This window comes from Cnephaeus nilssonii, assembly GCF_951640355.1.
Source record: "Cnephaeus nilssonii genome assembly, chromosome: X".
In the NCBI taxonomy this organism is placed as follows: Eukaryota; Metazoa; Chordata; class Mammalia; order Chiroptera; family Vespertilionidae; genus Cnephaeus; species Cnephaeus nilssonii.
The window spans coordinates 88,158,257-88,180,509 of NC_137071.1; the positions used below are offsets into that span (position 1 = coordinate 88,158,257).

Genomic DNA, 22,253 nt, shown 5'->3' on the forward strand with positions numbered 1-22,253 from the left:
CATTAAATATTTATAAGACTCCTCCACAAATAGCAAATGTGAAATAAAATACCCAGCATCCTTTCTTACTCTATATCTCCCTCCCACGTACCCGCAAACAGAAGCAGTACTCTTAGTTATTTGACAGGATGGTAGCTCCCCTGAGTTGGTTATTGAGATTCCATTTTCATTCAGATCTCACCTATCCTACCCCCTCACTCCTATCTTGCTTTTGCTTCTTTAAGTACAAAGTCTGATAAGGAGCGGCTCACTTATAGCTTTCATATTTGAAGTAAAGGAAGCTTTATGCAGATTCTGGCTTTTTATGGATTTTCTCTCCCAGTAGGAGAGATTCAAGCCATAGTAACACCTGCCAGTCTAGGAAGAGAGACAGAGTAACCTACAAGGATCTGACTTTCTGTAACTTTAAAATCTAATCCATGCCACTTTTTTGTATAACACACCACAATGTTTTTTCCAAAAATCTTTAAACATTTTATTAAAGACCAACTACTTTACAAACCAGAAACACTTAAACACTGATCTATTCATAGTTTCTGTATAGCTAAATAAGTTACATCAAATGGACAAAAATAGTACAGAAGACACATATATAGAAAGATTTTTAAAATTCACCTCTAGAAAGCAGGTCAGATGGACTCAAAGACTTCACTGAATGTAGGAAGCAACATAAAGCCTTTTGCTGGTGCATAAAGGTAGGAGCCAGTCCATGCAGTCAATAAAAAGTTCTTTTACTCGTGGACACGAACAACAGTGTGGTGACTGCCAGGGGGAGGGAAGTGGAGGAGGGTAAAGGGGAGATCAATGGTGATGGACAGAGACTTAACTTGGGGTGGTGACCACACAATACAATATACAGATGATGTGTTATAGAACTGGACACCTGAAACATATAATTTTGTTAACCAGTGTCACCCCAATAAATTAAATAAAAAGGAAAAAAATTATTTTGCCTTCTGGTCTAAATGCTTGTTTCTAGTCTGGGTTCAGAGAAAGGTCCTGATCATTTGAACTGGTTGTCAATCAAAGTCCCCTTCATTTTTGCTTTCTTGGCTTCCAGTTCAGCCTGGAGAGAAAGAAAAGTATATGTACTGATACATGACATGAAATTCTTCTTTTCCTTCCTTATTCTAACTGCCTAAACACTATCCCTCCATGCTCATTTAGTATACAAACTAGAATAGTGGTTCTAATGTCCTTATGAATCTCTAGCAACTGCTATGGCACACACAGAAAATTATAATATCTGTATAACAAAATGGGGTAAATACACAAGGCTGCAGTCAAAGGTAATCAATGTAGAGCTATCTCCCAGCCCCAGGACCCCCAATGGGCCAAGGGAAATCAATCAATATCGTGGTTCACTAGTATCTTATTCTTGGCATAACAAAAGAAGAACACTGTTCTAGAACAGTGCTACTTAATGTTGAGTGGTCCAAGAACTGTTTGTTATGGGTCCATGTAAGATATGTACAAAAATTGAGAGTAAGCATTTAGAGTCTTTTATCGCCATTTGACAGAATAATAAAATGAAATAATTTAATAAGAGCCTCGGCAAACTTATTTTATTGCACTTTATAAATTATAAATCTGTTCTTGCAAATTGGAAATTAAAAAAAAGATAAAACACTGGCCTTCACCTCAGAAAATTTGGTAAGTACTGCTTTAAACCACCATGGCAAGGTAAAGCAGCTACCAAGACCTACCCACCTCTTTCACCAAAAAATCCTCTACAGTCATTAGGATAGACTGGTATAACTTTTAATGAGGCACCAATGAAGTGCTATCTGATTTTAAAGAAATATCACAAGTAAATTATTATCAAGGAAAAAATGGAGACCCATCATATATAGGTGTGCATGCTCTATGATGAGCCCATGAATAATGCAGAAACTGGTGGTGGTACTGAGGCCTTAAGAAGCAATGACCAGCCTGACCATTATGGCTAGGTGGTTGAGCTTCAACCCGTGCATTAAGAGGTGGCTGGTTCAATTCCCAGTCAGGGCACATGCTCAGGTTGCAGGCTAGATCCCTAGCAGGGGGTGTGCAGGAGGCAGCCAATCGATGTTTCTCTCTCATCGATTTTTCTATCTCTCTTTCCCTTACTCTCTCTCTAAAAATCAATCTATAATAATAAAAGCATAATATGCTAATTAGACTGGACAGCTGAACGACCTTCCAGAAGAAGCCAGGGCTGCGAGGGCCGAGGCAAGCGCGGCTGTGAGGGCTAAGGCAAGCCGCTGCGAGGGCCGAGCCCCTTGCACAAATTTCGTGTAAAAAAAAAAAAAGAAGCAATGACCAGCCCCAACCCCAGTCCTACCAATGTAACACTATCCTGTGCCATTACATCCTGGGAAAGCATCCATAAACCCCGATCTTTAACTCCTGACCTTGGACCACAAGTAGCAGAATAAAATATCATTCTACTTAGGGCTAGCTAACAGGTACTATCATTTAGAGCCTAGATCCTGTGGTCACTACCCCAGAGCAGGGTATACCGACAGTCATAGCCCAGACAGAGTTAGATACCTGGCAGCCGGCTACACTAGTAACCCCTGACAGACTTCCTAAAAGATTTCCCTGACTGCCAGAGGATCTTCCCGACCAAGAGATCCAAATAGTCCAGCCCAGCACCTTGCTTCTACATGCTACTCACCAGCTCTTGCAGCCGCCTTTTGCTCATGCCTTTGCGCTCCAACTGTTTTTCAATCACTTTGGCATTCTGTGCATACGAGTCAGCAACTTCCCGCTGAGGGGAAAAAAGAAGCATCCTTAAAGCAGCAGTCACACCAATGAGTAACAACAGAGACCTTAAGCAGCAATTTATACCACTCAAATTATGAAATTATCACTGAAATGGTATGGCTGTTCCATTTCAACTCTTCAGTAATCCAGGAGAGTTCAGGTTTCAACTGAAGCCATTAAAAAAATAATAGATAACATCTCTCCCTCTGTAAACATCATTATACTGAAGTACCATAAAGGTAATTGCTGCTACTGCTAAGGGCAGACTCAGAAACCATCAGAGCTGGACTGGAAGGGACCTGAAATCGTTGTAGTATTTAAACTGAAGAGGGATGAGGGATTTGTCCCCCAGGGCATCTCAAAAACAAAATATTTTTTAAAAATCACTGATTTAGTCCAACTCCCTGGCTCTCATTTTACAGATGGTGCTAGGGATCCAGGGACACAGGAACTAGCCGGCATCCCAGTTGCTTACTGGCAGAGCAAGGTCTATGAGCACTCTCTAATTATTATGCTACCGGGATGCTGTAGTTCTAGAGCCCCTTTCCTTTCATACCCCCTGTCCAATTCCCTTGAGAGCAGAAGCACTTACAGCCTCAATCTCCTCTTCCTCTTCATCAATAGTAGACACAGTGACAGAGCTGAACTTGCCCATGTCTTTAGTCCGTTTGGTCATCATCACCTAGAGTCGCAGAAGAGAAATCAGTGTAGAAACGGCAAGAGGCTCTGTGAGCTATTTGTGTGTGTGGCGCACGCAGGTGCACGTGTCTGGGTGCTGGGGAATGTAGTTTTGGGGAGTGGACATCCACCTCTTTGAAACAGGGTGGCCTATCTAAAAGTGGCAATGTGTTTATTTGCATTATATTTTTCTAACATTTTCCATCAAGGGTTTTAAAAGTATATTTAAAAATTAGCCTGATTCAGTCCATTTTTAATTTTTTTCACTGGAAAAAGAAGAAATTGGAAGGAAATAAATGTGAATAAAAACGATACAATTTCTAATTTTACTTATAGGGCAGCTGTAGGAAAGAAAAAAGAACACAATATTATGCACAAAATTGGCGTTCTCTTAATAAAGAATGCTTTCATAAAGGACAATTTCTTGCGCACTATAATTTAAAATTTAGGGCTAAATCCATTGTCATATATAATATATAATATATATAAATATATATACACACACACACACACACACACACACACACACATATATACATATATATATATATTATTATTTTTCTAACCCTCACCCAAGGATTTATTTTTGTTTGTGTTTTTGTTTTAGAGAGGAAGGGTGAGAGAGAGAGAAACATCGATGTAAAAGAGAAACATCGATTAGTTGCTTCCCATACAGGCCCGAACAGGGACCGAACCCGCACGCCAGGAGAGTGCCCTAACCCGGAATCCAGCCCGCCACCCTTTGGTGTACGAAATGACACTCCAACCAACTGAGCCACCCAGCCAGGGCAAAATCCATAGCTATGTTAACCAGTCTGTCTCCTTCAATGACAATTACCTTCTTAGGAGGCTCTTGCTTCTGAGTATATATATTCGTTTTGCCAAAACCCTGGCCAAACTTGACTACTGCTCCATCCACAATGAAGGTCACGGGGGCATTCTTTGGCTGGGACTGGTAGAAGAGTGGCAGTCCACACCTGGGAACAGGAGAGTGAGTCTTTGGGAGGCCTCAGAATCCAGATTTGCAAAGTGTGCTGAGATTTCAGGAATATTTTTGTTTGTGGCATAAACTAATGGTGCGCTCTTTCCAGTGTTTCCCAAAACTACTCAGTAAGAATCACTGAGGGTGCCTGTTAAAACTGCTGATCAGATGCCTATCCCGCATCCCCAGAAGATCCTGATTCAGCAAATCTGGGGGTTGTGGCCTTGGAATCTGTCATTTTCCTCAGCATCCCAAGTGATTCTTATCATCACATAAGTCTGGTGAACCCTGGCTCCTGCTATTGATTGCTTTCTAGTCAAAACAGCTGCAATTCTTCCCTGGTGTATGGGTAACCAGTTTGGGGGTTTGTCTAGTTTTGTTTTGTTTTGTTTTTGCATTTTCAAGAGGGTGCGTAAAGGCTCCACTGCAGTGATCGGCTCATAAATGCCTGTGATTACTGAAACAAGATTAAACTTACTACTGTTTAATGTTCTATTAATCTAAAGCTGGTAATATATGTGTTTATATTGCATTAAATAAACTTCTGAGGTCTGGGGTCCTCTAGCATGCTTTATAAATGGGCCTGGATTAAATTACTCTGTTCCATTTACCATAAGACCCAGCAAAACCACTTCAAGAGAAAAACACATGTTCCCACCAAGATTTATATTAGAATGTTCATAGCAGCTCTATTTGTAATAGTCAAAACCATTAACAACTCCAATGCCCTTCAACAAAGGGATGGTGAAACAAGCTGGTGCAAAGGACTACTACTCAGCAATAAAGAAGGACAGATTACTGGTATACATAACAACTTGGATGAATCCCAAAAGCATTATGCTTCATGAAAGAAACCAGATGTAAAAGATACAGATTGTATATAGTAAAACGCATATTGTAGAAATTATGTAAACTTTCAGAAAAGGCAAAAACCACAGTAACAAAAGGCAGATTGGCGATTGCCCAGGGAGAGGGGTGAGGAAGGAAACTAACTGCAAAGGGAACATGGGGTCCTAGAACTGTTCTGTATCATGATAGTGGTGGCATTACATGATTGCATGCTTCTGTCAAATGGTACACTTGAAAGGGCAAATTTTATTATATATAAACTAGAGGCCCGTTGCAGGAATCTTCCTGCAAGAATAGGGCTTCCTGCGGCAGTTTCCACCTCCCCGCCTGCTTCCCTCCCTGCTCCGCTGCCCCACTTGCTTCCCTCCCTTCGCCGCCGCCCCGCTTGCTTGCTTCTCTGAAGCTTCGCTTCCTTCTACGCTGTCTTCAGTCTTCGCTCTGCACCTGGATATGCAAATCAACCACCATCTTGTTGGGTTAATTTGCATACTCACTCCTGATTGGTTGGTGGGCGTGGCTTGTGGGCGTAGCGGAGGTACGATCAGTTTGCATGTTTCTCTTATTAGATAGGATTATACCTCAACTTAAAATAATTATATCATGTTAAAAAACTTATTTTTGTGGCTTGCTGGTCAAAGATGTAACTCTGACTGGTCTCTTTGAGAAGCATATTGTTATTTGTGTAGAGATTATAAGGATAAAGATACAACAGAGAATTGGATCCAAACAATTCTGGTCCTAACACATTGTTGTCACTACTTGCTTATGCTCAGAGAAATCCACACGGTTAATACTTACTTTGCACACTTCTTCCTGTACTGTCGTTCAATGCCTTCAGGCCTGCACAAAAAAAGGAAGTCAAAGAAGAAAGATATGAACAAATCTCATAACCTACCAACATCACTGTCACATTTCTTCAAATGCTAAAAGGGCCTTTCAAAATTTTCCATTTCGCACTGACCAGCATGGTTCAGTTGGTTGGGTATCATTCTGTGTACCGGGAGGTTGCTCGTTCAATTCCCAGTCAAGGGCAAATGCCCAGGTTGTGGACTTGGTCCCCAGTGGTGGCCGATGCTGTGCTCCCACATCAATGTTTCTCTCTCTCCCTTCCCTTCCTCTATCTAAAAATTGATAAAATATCTTTAAATTTTTTTCATTTCATAGATCAACTGGTTATGAAACATGTATTGATTTTAAAGCATTCCTTCCGTCCACAAATATTTACTGATAGGAGCCAAGCATCTCCCTGAATGAAGAAGAGGAGCAGCTGTAGTCATAGCAACAACTTAGTGGCAGTAATAAGAACAACAACAATAGAGGTAACTACTTATATAGCTTTTACTACGTGCCAGGCAGCTGTTCTAAAGTGTACATATATTAACTCATTTAATCCTTACAACAACCCTGTGATGTAGGTCATATTATCATTCCCATTTTACACATGAGGGCTCCTAAGTTCAAAGTAATCACATGATTTTCCCAAGTTCATAGAGTTAGAAAGTAGAACAAGTTGAATTCAAGCCCAGGCCATCAGGCTCAAGAGCTCACAGGACACTGCCTTAGATAACCAATTCTTCCACCCACCATTACTTAACAGAAACCTGGGACTCATCCTTGATTCTTTACTTCCCCTCATCTCCCACACCTCTGCATCAGCAAATCCTGTGCATTTTATCTAAAAAAAATCTTAGCCCGGACAGCATGGCTCAGTGGTTGAGCATCAACCTATGAACCAGGAAGGCACAGTTTGATTCCCAGTCAGGGCACATGCCCAGGTTGCGGGCTCGATCCCCAATGTGCGGCATACAGGAGGCAGCCGATTAATGATTCTCTCTCATCACTGATGTTTCTACCTCTCTCCCTCTCCCTTCCTTTCTGAAATCAATAAAATATAGTATTAAAAAATAATAAAATAAAAAATAAAAAAACCCTTAAACCTGTCTACTTTTCTCCACCTTCCTGCCACCATCTTAGCCCAGACCACTGGTATCTCTTGCCTGGACTACGGTCACAGCTTCCTGACTGTATCCTCCCTACTCATCCTCCACTCACAGTTTTATTTCCCAGAGGCAAATACTGTTTCTGGTTTTTTTCTGTTCCTCCGAGAGATAGTGGATGATACAAGCAAGAAATCCTTATTTGTACATAGAGAAAATACATTTTTTTTTGCCTTTTTAAACAAGTGTAGCATATTTTAAATTGTATATTAATTAGTAAAAAGTGTATTGACTTAAAAATGTTGCCCAGCCTGGCTGGCATGGCTCAGTGGTTGAGCGTTGACCTATGAACCAGGAGGTCACAGTTCAATTCCTGGTCAGGGCACATGCCCAGGTTGTGGGGCTCGATCCCCAGTGTGGGATGTGCAGGAAGCAATCGATCAATAATTCTTTCTCATCATTGATGGTTCTCTCTCTCCCCCTCTCCTTTCCTCTCTGAAATCAATAAAAATATTATTTTTTTAAATGCTGTGCGGCCAGTATGGCTCAGTGGTTGGGCGTCAACCCATGAACCTAGAAGTCACCAATTTGATTCCCCGTCAGGGCACATGCCCGGGTTGTGGGCTCGATCCACAGTTGGGGGCGTGCAGGAAGCAGCCGATAGATGATGTTTCTCTCTCATCAATGTTTCTATCCCTCTTCCTCTCTCTCTCTAAAATCAATAAAAGCATATAAAAAAGTATATATATGATCCTTCCCCATCACTGATAAAGAGCTGCTTCGTTCTTTACAAGGTCTGTACTGTATGCCTTTGTATGGATGAACCAAAATGGCTTTTACTTGTTGGATAAATTCCTAGAAGTGCATCTACTTTAAATTCTGACAGACACTGCCAACATCATTATCTCATTTCTTCAAATGCTAAAAGGGCCTTTCAAAACTCTATACAGAAGTTGAACCAATTTACACTCCCACCACCAATGTGAGAGTTCCTGTTTCCCTACAGTCTCACCAACACAGTATGCTATTAAAGTACACTGCCAATCTGGCATGTGAAAAATGTGATCTCATAAATTGTAGTTCTTTTTTTAAAAAGAGTAAAGCTAGGCATCTTTTCATATATTTAATAGGCATTTGTATGGGGGGGGGTGAACTGTCAGTCTCTACCTTTTGTCTATTGAGTCATCTTTTTATTATATACTAGTGGCCCAGTGCACGAAATTCGTGCACATTAAAAGGGAATTAGAGGAAATCTTTTAATATTGCTATTTGCCCTTTCTCTATAATAGAAGTATCAGAGATGAAAGAAAATTAGTAAAATGTATATGAAACTCTTCCTCCTGTCAGAGTCTGGGGCATGCCGTGGGACCCAGAGTTAAGTCCCCGCCCACCCACGTGTGCCTCGAAATCTTGCAAGACTCAGACCCGGCTGGTCCCACCCCCATCAAGCCCCACAGGGCAGGGAGCACAGCCTCAGGTCCTCCAGCCTGGCGCCGGGTGGGGGGCGCAGCCTCAGGTCCCCCGGCCCTGGCACAAGGGCATGACAACCATTTGAATATTAGCTCTTTATTATATAGGAATAAGGAGACTTGCAAATATTTCTTCCCCAGTTTTACATTTCTCTTTGACTTTTCCCCCCACATAGAAATTTTAGATGTTTGTGTGACCAAATAAATAGTGAGAGAGAAAGAGACCTTTCTCATTCCAAAATCATATCTAAAATAAAAATTCCGAATGCTTATTCTAGAATCTGCTTCTACTACTGTCTCACCCCAAATCAGTCTCTAAGTACAGTCAAGAATGGCTTCCCAAGACACCTAGAATAAAATCCAAACTCCTTACCATGGCCTACCAGGCAGCAACTGGGCCCACAATTGGGGCCCTGCATCACCTCACACATTCCCTCCCTCTCTCACTACACACTAGCCATGCCAGTCTTCCTTCTGTTCTTTGAACCAACAAGTGTTTTTCCACCTCTGACCTTTCGCACACGCTCTTCTCTGCCTGGAATGCTCTTCTTACTACTTTGCCACAGCTGTGCCATTCTTCTTTTTTGGACTCAGTTCAAATATCCCCTACTCATAGAGGCCTTCCCTGCCTTTTTAAAGAGGTTCTCATGTGGTTCTCTGCATGAGCCCTTTGTTTCATTCATATGATCTTTCATAATCATAATTACTTTATTTTTTTCTGTCATCCCACTAGACTGTAAGGTCCATGAGATCAGAAATCAGTGGAGACCACGCCTGTCTGTCTCACCACTCTATCCCCAGAGCTGAACAAAGTACTGGAAACAAAATAAACATGCAATAAATATGGGTTGAATTATTTTAAGAATTCAGTTTAGTGAATAAAATTATAATCATGGAGGTAAGTTCTTAAATAGAGGAATGTATACAGTGTAATTAATGGGAACACAGAGGTTGGAGCTACCAATCTGTCTGAAGCAAGCATGGAAGGCTACATGAAGAGGTATGTTCAAGCTGACAGTCCTGATAGAAAATGGTATTTCAGGCAGAGGGAATACTATGTGAAAAGGCAAAACAACACAAACTATTCAGAGAATTACAAATAGTCTGTTACTAGCCTTAAAAAACAAAAGGAGTACGACAGATCTTACAGACAGAAAGATTTTAAGATCAATTGTATACCAACAAATTAGATTACCTAGATCCGTGGTCGGCAAACTGCGGCTCGCGAGCCACATGCGGCTCTTTGGCCCCTTGAGTGTGGCTCTTCCACAAAATACCACGGCCTGGGCGAGTCTATTTTGAAGAAGTGGCATTAGAAGAAGTTTAAGTTTAAAAAATTTGGCTCTCAAAAGAAATTTCAATCGTTGTACTGTTGATATTTGGCTCTGCTGACTAATGAGTTTGCCGACCACTGCCCTAGATGAAATGGACAAATCCTAGAAAAGAATGACACAAACTACCAAAACTCACGGGCAAAGAAATAGAACATCTAAATAAAGCACAATCATAAAATAGATAAATGGGACTTGATTAAAATTAAAAACATTTGTGCTTCCAGAAAGTGAAAACACAACCCACAGAATGAGAAAAGATACAATGGTGATGCTTAGAGTGTAACGCCAAAGATTGTGATCTCCACCTTCTTTAACACTTTGCCTCTCTGCTTACAAGTATTACTTATGCCAAATGTGCCCCCACTTGCTAACATCACTAAACTAGGGCACTGGCAATATTTCCTGTTTTGTGTACCCTATCTGGTTCCTACTAGGATTCTAAATTCTACCTCAGCCTGAAGGGAAATATTCACCATGCAACTGACTTCTAGAATCCTAAAGTCAGCCAATCTTATAAGCTGGAGCTTACAAAGCACAGGAATATCAAACAAAAGGGGCTGTATATTTCCCAATGAGTTTATTTTCAAATACCTATGGCAAATTGGATTTTGTCAAGTTTATAAAAATTGATCAAGTATAAGGCAGGGTTCTTCCTCTCAAAAAGTTTTATCTTTTTGAGATATTGAAACTCTAATGTAAATGAGACAAGGCTTTTAAGTGCTTTGATTATTAAAAAGTGATTAAATGAGCTGAATATTAAGACTAAGTAACCTTGCTGTCTTTCCCATTGTTTAAAAATATATATTTTTTTATTGATTTCAAACAGGAAGGAAGAGGGAGAGAGAGCTAGACACATCAGTGATGAGAGAGAATCACTGATCGGCTGCCTTCACACAACACCCACTGGGGATCGAGCCTGCAACCCGGGCATGTGCCCTTGACCAGAATTGAACCCGGGACTCCTCAGTCCAGGCTGGCATTCTATCCACTGAGCCAAACCAGCTAGGGCTTTCCTATTTTTAATCTCTAGGAATATATGTGACTAGCATTGCAATTGCAGGAAAAATCCTGCAATAGGGTTTCCTGCTGCACTCTACCCCACCCTGCCTGCTCTCCTCCCTTGTCCCCTGCCCCGCCTTCTCCGCCAGCCCCCCTGCTTTTCTCCCTTCTCCGCCAGCCCGCCTGCTCTTCTTCCTTCTCCCCCGGCCCCGCCTCCGCTCCTCCCTTCCCTCCCCCCCCCCCCCCCCCCGCTTGCTTGCTTCTCCACAGCTTTGCTCCCTTCTGCAGCTCTTGGCTTCTTTCTATGCTGTCTTGATATGCAAATTAGCCGCCATCTTTGTTGGGGTAATTTGCATACTCATCCTGATTGGTTGGTGGGTGTGGCTTGGTTGGTGGGCGTGGCTTGGGCATAGCAAAGGTGCGGTCAATTTGCATATTTGTCTATTATTAGGTAGGATAGGGAAGGCTGAAAACTAAACCAATCATTCTCCCTGGTTGTGGCAGACAGCCTCTAAGGTGGCCCCCAATGATCCTTGCTCCCTCGTATTGACACTCTTATACTGTCCCCTCCCACAATGAATAGGGCTGACCTGTGACACCAGTAGGACACTGAAGAAATGATAGTCTGTGACTTGAGTCTTGAACATAAAAGACATTGTGATTTCTGCCTTGCTTTCTCTGGGATTACTCACACTGTGGAAAGCCAGCTGCCATGTCACTAAGGATACTCAAACAGCCCTATGGACAATACCTGTGGTGAGAAACTGAGGCTTTTCCCCAACAGTTACACTCAGCTGCCAATCATGCAAGTGAGCCACCTTGGAAGTGGAACCTCCAGCACCAATAAAAACTTCAAACTTCTGCACCCATAGTCAATCTCTTAACCACAGCCTCATGAGAAACCAGAGCCACCCAACTAAGCTGCTCTTGAATTCCTGACCCACAGGAACGATATGAGATGATGTTTCTCAGTTGTTTAAAAAAAATCAAGGGCATACCAGGCAGGCCAAGACCATATCACAGAGATTTTTTAAATCCTCAGGCTTAGATTTTATCCTGCTAACCAGAATTTTTAAAATTGTGCTCTACAATGACCCCTAAATGAAATCAGATAGGGGAAGGGAAGGGAGTTCTTAATGGGTTGGGCTCACCTCCTCCCAAAACAGAGCAGCTTCCTGATGATTTATACTTTTGGGTAAGAATTTAATTTTAAGAAAGGATTCAGTCTAAAAATGTTTGAAAGGCACTGCTATAGGTCATGAAGAATCACTGAAAGATTTGAAGCAGGAGATTGAAATAATGTGCATTTGAGATCATTCAGGCAGAAGGACAGTAAAAGTTAAGGCCAAAGACCAGAAAAAAGGCCACTTCAACAGCCCAAGCAAGTGAAGTTGGGTACCAGAATGATGGCAGGGTAGCAGGGCCAAACATGAGGAGGCAGCCACAAGAGAGATTACAAGATAGAACAGACAGTACATGGTGAGTGGATGTGTGCAGGGGATTGTGGGGGGCAGGGATGGATGAGATAAAGAGGATAGGCTCCCAGATTTCTGCCTTGGGCCACTGCATGAATGGTGGCGTCAGCATAGGAGGGGAAAAAAAGAAGAAATTGTGTTTGGCTGATAGTTACAGAGACCTGACTGCAGTGGCTTCAACACAAGAGTTTGTTCTCATGTAAAAGAAGCCTAGAGGAAGGTGGATCCTGGCAAAGGTTGAGACCCAAGAATAGCATGGCAAGAGCTGTGCAATTCTTGTGGCCTTTCTTTCCCAGTCCCAGGATGGCTGCTGGTGCTCCAATTATCAAATCCATTTTCCAAAATAGCAGGAAGAAATAAGAGAAGAAAAGGTTTTCCTTGGAAGCCCCACCCAACAATTTCTACTTCCATCCTTTTTACTTGGCAAAAGCTAAGTCACATTCAGAATATTAGAGGTTTTTGGGGGGGGGGGGCGTTTTGGGGGGAGGCTGGAATATGTACTAACTTTATAGACTCTAGTATTTAGGCGGGTATGAGAGAAGATTTGGAGTGGTGCTGATTGAACCAATCTGCAATATCTTCCACATTAGAGAAATAATGAGTTTGGCCTTAGTCATGTTGGATCTGAGGTAGAACATCAGGTGAGGAGGTAGAGTAGGCAGATATTCAGTTCTAGGCACAGGAGAAAAACGTAGGCAAATCTAGATGTTGTGAGTCCTCAGCATATAAATGTAACTGATACCACAAAAGGTGGTGAGAATGTCCAAGGACAGTATAAAGAGAGAAGGGAGAAAATCAAGGTCAGAGCCCTGGGGAAGACCAATATTTAAGGGACAGGAAGAAGACTACAGAAGACCTATAAAGCCAAGGAAGTAGAAGAACCACCACCAGAGCAATTTCACAGAAATCAAGGAAGGAGACAGCATCAAGGGAGGCACAAGGAACAAAGATACAGACAGAAACTCACCCACTGATTTGTAACTGGGGGAGTGCTAGATAAGGGAAAGAGAGGACTAGGGAACAATGTCAAAGGAGTCCAGCTAGTGTGGCTCAGTGGTTGAACGTTGACCTATGAACCAGGAGGTCACAGTTTGATTCCCAGTCAGGGCACATGCCTGGGTTGCAGGAGAGTAAGGGTAAAGAGGAGACTGAAATTCCACTTTGACCAGTTGGGAAGCACACTAGACTGCACATGATTAGAGCAGGAACAATATCAACCAAGGGGGAAATATACCATGCCTTGTTGGTAAACTCTGAAAACTGTGGCCCAACAGTCACTTGGCCAGAGGCCACAAGCCTGAGCAGCACCCAACACTAAGGCTGGGACTGAAGCTGGCTCACTTCCAGGATCAGGCTGATTGCATTCCAAGGTTTCTACTTCAGTCTAGAGCCATGCAGTTTTCTGGCACAGAACTGAGGGTATCTGCCTTATAATGTCACAGAGTCTGTGGCCTAGTTGTGTTATTAGATTACTTTCTGAATTAACTGAATAGAAATTCTTTTCATATATATAATATAATACTACTATATAGTAATATATAATTATAATATACTAGAGGCCCCTTGCACGAGATTCGTGCAATAGGCCTTCCTTCCCCTGGCTGCTGGCACCGGGTTTTCCTCCGGCACCCGGGACCCAAGCCTTGGCTCTGGCCGCAGCCTTCAGTCTTTGCTCTGGCCGGAGCACAGCTCCTGTAGCTCCCCCCCCACCCCCACCCCCCACTCATAGCAGGCGTCCCACCCCGCATGGCTGCTCTGTGCCTGCATGCGTGCTGCCTAGAGGCTCGGAGCGGCTGGGGCTGCTGCCATCTTTGTTGGGTTAATTTGCATATTCACTCCTGATTGGTTGGTGGGTGATGTGAAGTGATGGTCAATTTGAATATTTCTCTTTTATTAGTGTAGAATATATTATATATGTAATGTTATATAAATATATAATTAATAATTTATTCATCCTTAAGATAGTCAGTTAATAATTTTCAAAATCAGAAACCTAAATAAAGATTAATGGAGGGAGAAAAAGCACAAGAGAATGGATTAGCTTTAGATAGGGCATGTTACTTACTAGTATAAACCTTTCTATGTACCATATGAAGTGTTTCCCCAATATTTCCTGGAGGGCCTCCCTTTGTGACTATCATAAGTTTTATTATAATTTGTGCCCCGGTTGTATCTTAAATATGACCAAAATTTTCTTCAACTGCACAGTTCTGGAAACCCAGTTGTCACAGTGGTGCTTGATGCTTGATTTGCTACTGAATGTCACCTAGCAGTGGTTGCTAACTTTTTTCATTCATGCGGGCTGATAATAGTTTGGTTTCTTAAATAAACATAGCTAGATGCCAGCCTGTAGTTTTTTCTAGTTCAACACTAGAACTTAACCTTTTGCACTCAGATGTCGAGTGTGACTCAACATGGTTAGCATTAGAATAAAGGAATCGAGAAAAAAGCAAGCGAGTGCAAAGGGTTAAGCTCCATAAGGGCAGGGTTCTTTGCTTGTTTATTGGTTGTACTGGGTTGAATAATGCCCCTTAAAAAGTAATGTTCTTCACCTGGCTGGCGTAGTTCAGTGGTTGAGTGTCGACCTATGAACCAGGAGGTCACAGTTCAATTCCCGGTCCAGGTTGCAGGCTCCAACCTCAGTGGGAGGTGTGCAAGAGGCAGCCGATCAATGATTCTCTCTCATCATTGATGTTTCTATCTCTCTCCCCGTCTCCCTTCCTTTCTGAAATAAATTAAAAAATATATATTTTTAAAAAGTAATGTTCTTCCAGAAACCTCAGAATGTGGCCTTATTTGAAAAGAGGGTTGTTGCAGATATAATTAGTTAAGATGAGGTCATGTAGATGAGTAGAATGTGCCCTTAATCCAATGTGATTGGTGTCCTTATAAGAGAAGAAACATAGGGACAGAGGCACACACACAAAAAAAGCCATATGATGATGCAGACAGATATGAGAGTGATGCATTTACAAGCCAAGAAATGAGAAGTATGGCTAGCAAACACTAGAAGCTAGGAAGGGACAAGGAAGGATCCTGCCCTAGAACCTTCTGAGAGAGCATGGCTCTGCTGGCACCTTAATTTTAGACTTCTAGCCTCCAGAACTGTGAGAAAATTCATTTCTGTGGTTTTAAGCTATCCAGTTTAGCACATTAATACACTAGGATATCCCGGGTTTCTAGGTCAGCACATGGCACATGGTAGGAGATCAATAAATGAAATATTTGCTGAATGAAATGATGGACTTTTTATTTCCCTAGGATTGACCTCTCGGTGGCATCGGGCACCTGTTGATGACTACCCTCCCTCCCCACACACACTTCTTGAAACTCTGTCCTTTCCTGTTTTCCACATCATCAGGTTCTTCTGGCTATGTTCCAATTATGATATCTGCTTTTTAAATGTCAATGTTTCCCCGGATTGTATCTCCAGTCCTCTCTTCTTCTTGCTCCACAACCTTTCTATGTAATTTTATCCCTTCCCAAGTTTCAATTCCCCATATATATCAAGGACTCCCAAACTTAAAACAGATCTAACCATGTCACTGCTCTGCTTAAAAAAGGAGATGGTGTTCAGCCAGCATGGCTCAGTGATTGAGCGTTGACCTATGAACCAGGAGGTCACAGTTTGATTCCCGGTCAGGGCACATGCCCGGGTTACAGGCTCGGTCCCCCGTAGAGGGTGTGCAGGAGGCAACCAATCAATGATTCTCTCTCATCATTGTTGCTTCTATCTCTCTCTCTCCCTCTCCCTACCTCTCTGAAATCAATACAAATATATATATATTTAATAAAATAAATAAAAGATAAAAAAGGAGATGGTTATTGCCTGAAGATAAGACCCAAACTTGTCTGCTTCAGCATTTTATTGTCCTCACCCCAGGAGGCATGAACCCCTTCTTCCTGTAGAGTGGCCTGGGCTCTAGATACAAAGAACTACTCAGATTTCCCAAGCACACATATTTGATGCTTTTAATGCTTCCATATTCCATCCACTTGAAATGTTCCTAATTTACCTCACATACTTTGTAAAATCCTAGTTCAAGGCCAAACACAAATGCCACCATCTATTTCTACCTTTCCTGACCACTGTTCAGGCAGGATGAGCCACTCCTATATGTTTTCCTGTAGCCTTTTGTTCACCATACCAGTATTTTATCATATCACAATAGGTAGCCTATTTCCTCGCTGAGCCATGAGCTCTTTAATGGTTAGGATGGTACTTGATTAATCCTCATAGATGCAGTCCCTAGATCAATGCCTGCACATAGTATGCTCTAAGAGATTACAGGTTAAATGAACTCATTCTACTTGCAAAAAAAAATTACAGCTCTCAAATAGCAAAAGAATCACATCTCAGCACCATTTCAACAAAACACAATAGAGCTACTGCTGCATTAACAGAAATTAGAGATCTACCACAAACATCAATGTATTGGGCCCAAAAGACATGTTCAACGCTAGATGGAGTATTTATAGTCCTCAGACTAGACCCCAACACAATAAGGAAATCCTAGATAGAGAACATCGACCTCTTACCTGCGAAGATACATAGTTTCCTCGTCTTCTGTGTTACAAAACTTGTGGGCATGTTTGGCAGCATCAATCACCCGGGACCTATCCCGGGGCCTCATAGGCAATTTCTCCAGCTGACAGTCTGAAGTAATGAAGAAAGATTTGGTCACTAGAGTCACTGGAAAATATCCCGAGGCAATCAGAAGTTTTCAGTGTAAGTTTTACTTAATTACTATGCTTATTGAAGCCTATTATTGAATTTTCCAACTAAAAATGACTTGGTATCAGGACACCTGGATTTCAGTCCCAGTGCTGTTACTACCCTGGTGATCTTTGGCAGGTCACTTCTTTTTGGGGTCTTTTACTTTATTTGAAGGATGAATAGATTGTATTATCTCAAAAGTCTTTCCCAGCACTACAATTCAAGTTTTCTGATATTTCTGTGATTCAAGCGTCATGGTACAGTTGGTTTGTATTATAATGCATTAGAATCAGAAGAAATAATCAAGCATACTACAATGCCTATGAGGAAAGCATTGAAAAAAGTGGATAAGTGCTTAGAAAAGGATAGAGAGGGTAGGTGGTATGCTATATATAGTATGCAGATGACCCATCCCTGTTAGGAAAGTTTTAATACAAAAACACATGGTAAATAATGTACAGTTATAAAGCAGGTGGAAAATTGATATATTGCCAACTAAGTACCTAAAGGATCACAGAGAAGTCAAGTGATCAGAGGGAATTGAGATTAACAGAGGAGGAGGAGGAGAGGGCAGTTAGAGATCACCAGGTAGTTTGCACAATAGCTCGTTGCTATTCACATTGACCTGTTAAGAGTAGATATTTAGTATTCCTAGTTTAAAGATGAGGAATTTGAGCCTGGCCAGTGTTGCTCAGTGGTTGAGTGTTGACCTATGAACCAGGAGGTCATGATTCTATTCCCAGTCAGGGCACATGCCCAAGTTACAGGTTCGACCCCCAATAGGGACCGTGCAGGAGGCAGCCCATCTCTCTCATCACTAATGTTTCCATCTCTCTCCCTCTCCCTTCCTCTCTGAAATCAATAAAAATGTATTTAAAAAATAGAGATGAGGGACTTGAGGTTTAGAAAGGTAAGATATATGTCACACATTTAATAAGAAGCAGAACAAAAATTCAGACCCAACTCTAGGTGATCAAAAGAGAATTCATTTATTCAATAAATATGTAAGGTTCCTCCATATACTCAGGCACAGTTCCAACACTGTGCTGGGGGTTCAGTAAAGAGCAAAGCAGACAAAGTGACTGACCTGATTAATTTAGTCTAGTGGAGGAGGCAGAAAATTTAAAAATAATAATTATATAATGTGATCTTGGAGAATGATAAGTGCTAATAAAAAATTTAGACAATATTAAGAGGAGGAACAGTGATCTCAGAAAGTGTTAAGTGCTACCAAGAAAAATCAGGCAGGGTAAGAGGACAGAGTGACAGGGGTGCTATTTACATAAGGTAGCCAGAGAAAAGTTTTCTAAGAAAGTGACATTTTAGCAGAGACCTGAATAAAGTAAGGAAGCACTGAAGGAAGAGTGGTGGAGACAGACTAAATACCAATCCCAAAGTCCCTGCCTGGGGGCAGGAACATTTTGACATGATGCAGAAACATCACTGTGGCTGGAGTGCAGTGAGCAAGGGGAAGAATGTTATGAGATGAAATCTGAGAGGTAGCTGTGGGTCTCTGATCGTGCATGGCCTTCGAATGGACTTTGGTTTTATTCTCGGTGTTACAGGGAAACACTGGTTTGAAACAGGACTCTGGCTGCTGTGTAGAAAATACACCACTGGGGACAAAGTAGAGAGCAAGAGGCTAATGTAGCAATCCAGGTGAGGGATGATGGTAGCTTGGACTTCAGTAGTAGAAATGGAGGTGATAAGAAGTAGTCATATTCTAGATAGCTTTTTAAGGAAGCACCTGCCAAATTTGTTGATGAACTGGATGGGTGTAAGGTTAAGAAAGGGAGAATTGGGCTCTCTGCTCCTCCTGTTCATAAGACAGCGTGTCTTCCTGCACAGTGCCAGCCACAACCCTGAGACATGATGGTGGAGGTCAGAATGATCAGATATAGCCGTATTGGGTACCTGGTCACAAGGGCTGTTTTTAACTCTGGCAAAGTGGACACTGTCACCATCAATGACATCTTCATTGACCTCAGCTACAGGGTCTATATGCTCCTAATTCTATTCATGGAAAGTTCAAAGGCACAGTCAAGGCTGAGAATGGGAAGCTTGTCATCAATGGGAAGTCCATCTCCATCTTCTAGGGGCAAGATGCTGCCAACATCAAAAGGGGTGATGCTAGGATCGGTGCCCTCTGCTCTTTCTTCCACCCACTGCAGGGACACCCTTCCAGGTGCTCCGCTCAGAAATAAGAAGGTAACTTGCATCCTAATGGGCAACAGACACAGGCCTTCGGGTATGGAGACTGCCCCTGAGCCAGCGCCTTCTGCCTCATCTGATTTGAAGCCGGCTCAGGGAGAGTCTCCATACCCAACCCCTAATGTGTCAGTTGTGGATCTGACCTGCCATCTAGAGAAAGCTGCCAAATATGATGATATCAAAAAGGTAGTGAAGCAGGCATCAGAGGGCCCCCTCAAGGGCATCATGAGCTACACTGAGGACCAGGTTATCTGTCTCATGCGACTTTAATAGTGACACCCACTCCTCCATCTTCTATGCTGGCGCTGCATTGCTCTCAATGACCACTTTGTCAAGCTTGTTTCCTGGTATGACAATGAATTTGGCTGCAGCAACAGAATGGTGGACCTTATGGTCCACATGGCCTCCAAGCAGTAAGAGCCCCCTGGACCACCAGCCCCAGTGAAAGGAAGAGAGGCCCTCAGCTGCTGGGGAGTCCTTGCCCCAAATCAATCCCCCAAAATATTGAAAATCTCCTGATCTTCACAGTTTCTATCCCAGACCCCCTGAAGAAGCTTAGGGAAGACCCCCTGAAGAGGGGCTTAGGGAGTCCTACCTTGTCATGCATCAATAAAGTTCACTGTACTCAGCCAAGAGAGAAAGAGAGAGAGAGAGAGAGAGAGAGAGAGAGAGAGTTCAAGAATGAGTCTGAGCCCTATCCAGGTGGCTCAGTTGGTTGGAACATTGTCCTGTACACTAAAAGGTTTCGGGTTTGATCCCCAGTCAGGGCATGTATGGGAGGCACCCGATCGATGGTTCTCTCTCTCTCTCTCTCTCTCTCTCTCTCTCTCTCTCCTCTCTCTCCCTCTCCCTCCTCCCTCCCTTCTGCCCCTCCCTCCCCCTTCTTCTCTCTCTCTAAAAATCAATGAAAACATATCCTCAGATGAGGATTAAAAAAAAAAAAAAGAGCCCCAGCCAATTTGGCTCAGTGGATGGAGTATCGACCCGCAGACTGAAGGGTCCCGGGTTCAATTCCGGTCAAGTGCACATACCTCGGCTGCAGGCTCAATCCCTGACCCTGGTCAGGGTACATGTGGGAGGCAACCAATCGAAGTGTCTCTCTCACGTGGATGTTTCTTTCTCTCTGTCTCTCCCCCTCCCTTCCACTCACTCTAAAAATCAATGGATGAGAGGAACAGTGAGGAGCACAGAGTAGGGCATCATGAAGTCAATGATATCTTTGAAAGGCTCTTTAGACATCCAAACAGAGACATGGAATTGGCAGGTGGAGTTTGAGGAGAAGTGCAGGTCAAAGATGAACATTTGGGAGTCATAAGCATATTCAAAGCTTGGGAATGGTTGGGATCACTTAAGGAGTGATTAAAGATTGAGAACAGGTCAGGGGACTGAGCCCCAGGGCCTTGCAAGGCCAAAGTCTGAGACAGAAAAGGGAACCAGACACTCAGAAGAGGAAAAAAATCGAGATAGGAAGAAAATCAGGAGAGTGTAGAGTCTTGGGAGCAAATAAAGTGTTTCTGGAAGGATGGAGTGCTCGGATCTGTCAAATGCTGCTGAGATGGAAACTAAAATGACCGTTGACTGACCAGTGGAACTGGTAATATGTTCAGTTATTAAGTTTGACAAATATGGTTTAGATGGTGAGGTGGGAAGGAAAGCCTGTCTGAAGTGAGGTCAAGTGGGAAGTGAGGTTGCAGAAACAGCCAATATAGGCAACTCTTCTTAGAAGTTTTGCTATTTTAAAATAGCAAAGAAATGGGGTTATAGCTGGAGGAGAATGTTAGATCAAGGAAGGGTTCTATTTTCATTTCCTATAAGAGCTATTACTGCATCCGGAGGCGAAGTGAGAGGAGGGGAAGATACAGTGTATCATTTTCTGAAGGAGTAATTAGTTTTCAGGGAGGTTTGGATGCAAAGGCAGAAGGTTAAACAGAAAGCTGCATTCCGAGGCGGGGATGTGCAGGGAGGATTTTGATGCAGAGGGAAAGCCTACCAATCTTCAAATAGACTTGGCTCCCAGATCACAGCCAGAAGAAAAATCACACTTGAGAACCCTAAGTTTTGCTCCTTACACAGCCTCCACCCCCCGCGCGCCAGTTCCCCACTACTCACCCAGAACCAGAACCATCTGGCCGCACAGACAGTAGTACACATGGAGGGGCTTCTCGCCGTCGTCATATTCCTCCCGGTCCCGGGTGTCGGAGCAGACAACAGATCTGGACACAACTTTAGGCATAGTTCAGAGAAACCGGCAAACGCAACGCCCAAAACAAGAGTCGCGCATAAATTACGTCAGAGACGCGCGCGTTGAGTCTTTCCCCTACAGTCCCGCTAATCACGTGTCAGTAGCAGTCATGTGAACTTCCGGGCTGTCTCATTAGGCTAAGATGCTGGGGGAGGGAGGGGGGGGGGGAGTCGTCCAGAGTCGCCCAGAACTTCCGTTGCCTTGCCTGTTAGCTGGGACTGCTTTGCTTGGGATACCCTTAATATTATTTAAATTATTTCTATTTCTATGCATGTATGTATATGTATATGCATGTATATATATATATAAATCGAAGGACTATATTTACACAATATGCATAATATAGATTTTAGGTGTGCCTCTACGATTTTTTTCTTTGATTTTATTTTTTTTTCATCTTTATTATTGAAAGTATTACATAGGTCCTCCTTTTCCGCCCATTAACCTCTTCCAGCCCGCTCCCGTCTGTGCCTCTATGATTTTAATGGCTATATTCAGGATTAGTACCTAACAAAGTAGAGACTTTTTAAAGCTGAGATGTAATTCACATAACATAAAATCACCCTTTTAAAATGTATAATTCAGTAGTTTTTAAATATATTCACAAAGTTGTAC

The 22,253-nt window shown here is 42.5% G+C and overlaps 1 protein-coding gene across 1 annotated transcript; it reads right to left on the reverse strand.

Moving 5' to 3' along the window:
- Positions 1–486: 486 nt before the first annotated feature.
- On the reverse strand, positions 487–21,674 carry STEEP1 (STING1 ER exit protein 1). Its single transcript, XM_079765892.1, has 7 exons — positions 21,506–21,674; positions 17,008–17,125; positions 6,053–6,094; positions 4,262–4,400; positions 3,338–3,427; positions 2,657–2,749; positions 487–1,066 (listed from the first exon to the last, which is right to left on the reverse strand). Exons 1-7 carry the CDS (start codon positions 21,627–21,629, stop codon positions 1,004–1,006), a joined length of 669 nt encoding a protein of 222 aa, XP_079622018.1. The 5' UTR covers positions 21,630–21,674; the 3' UTR covers positions 487–1,003.
- Positions 21,675–22,253: the final 579 nt, after the last annotated feature.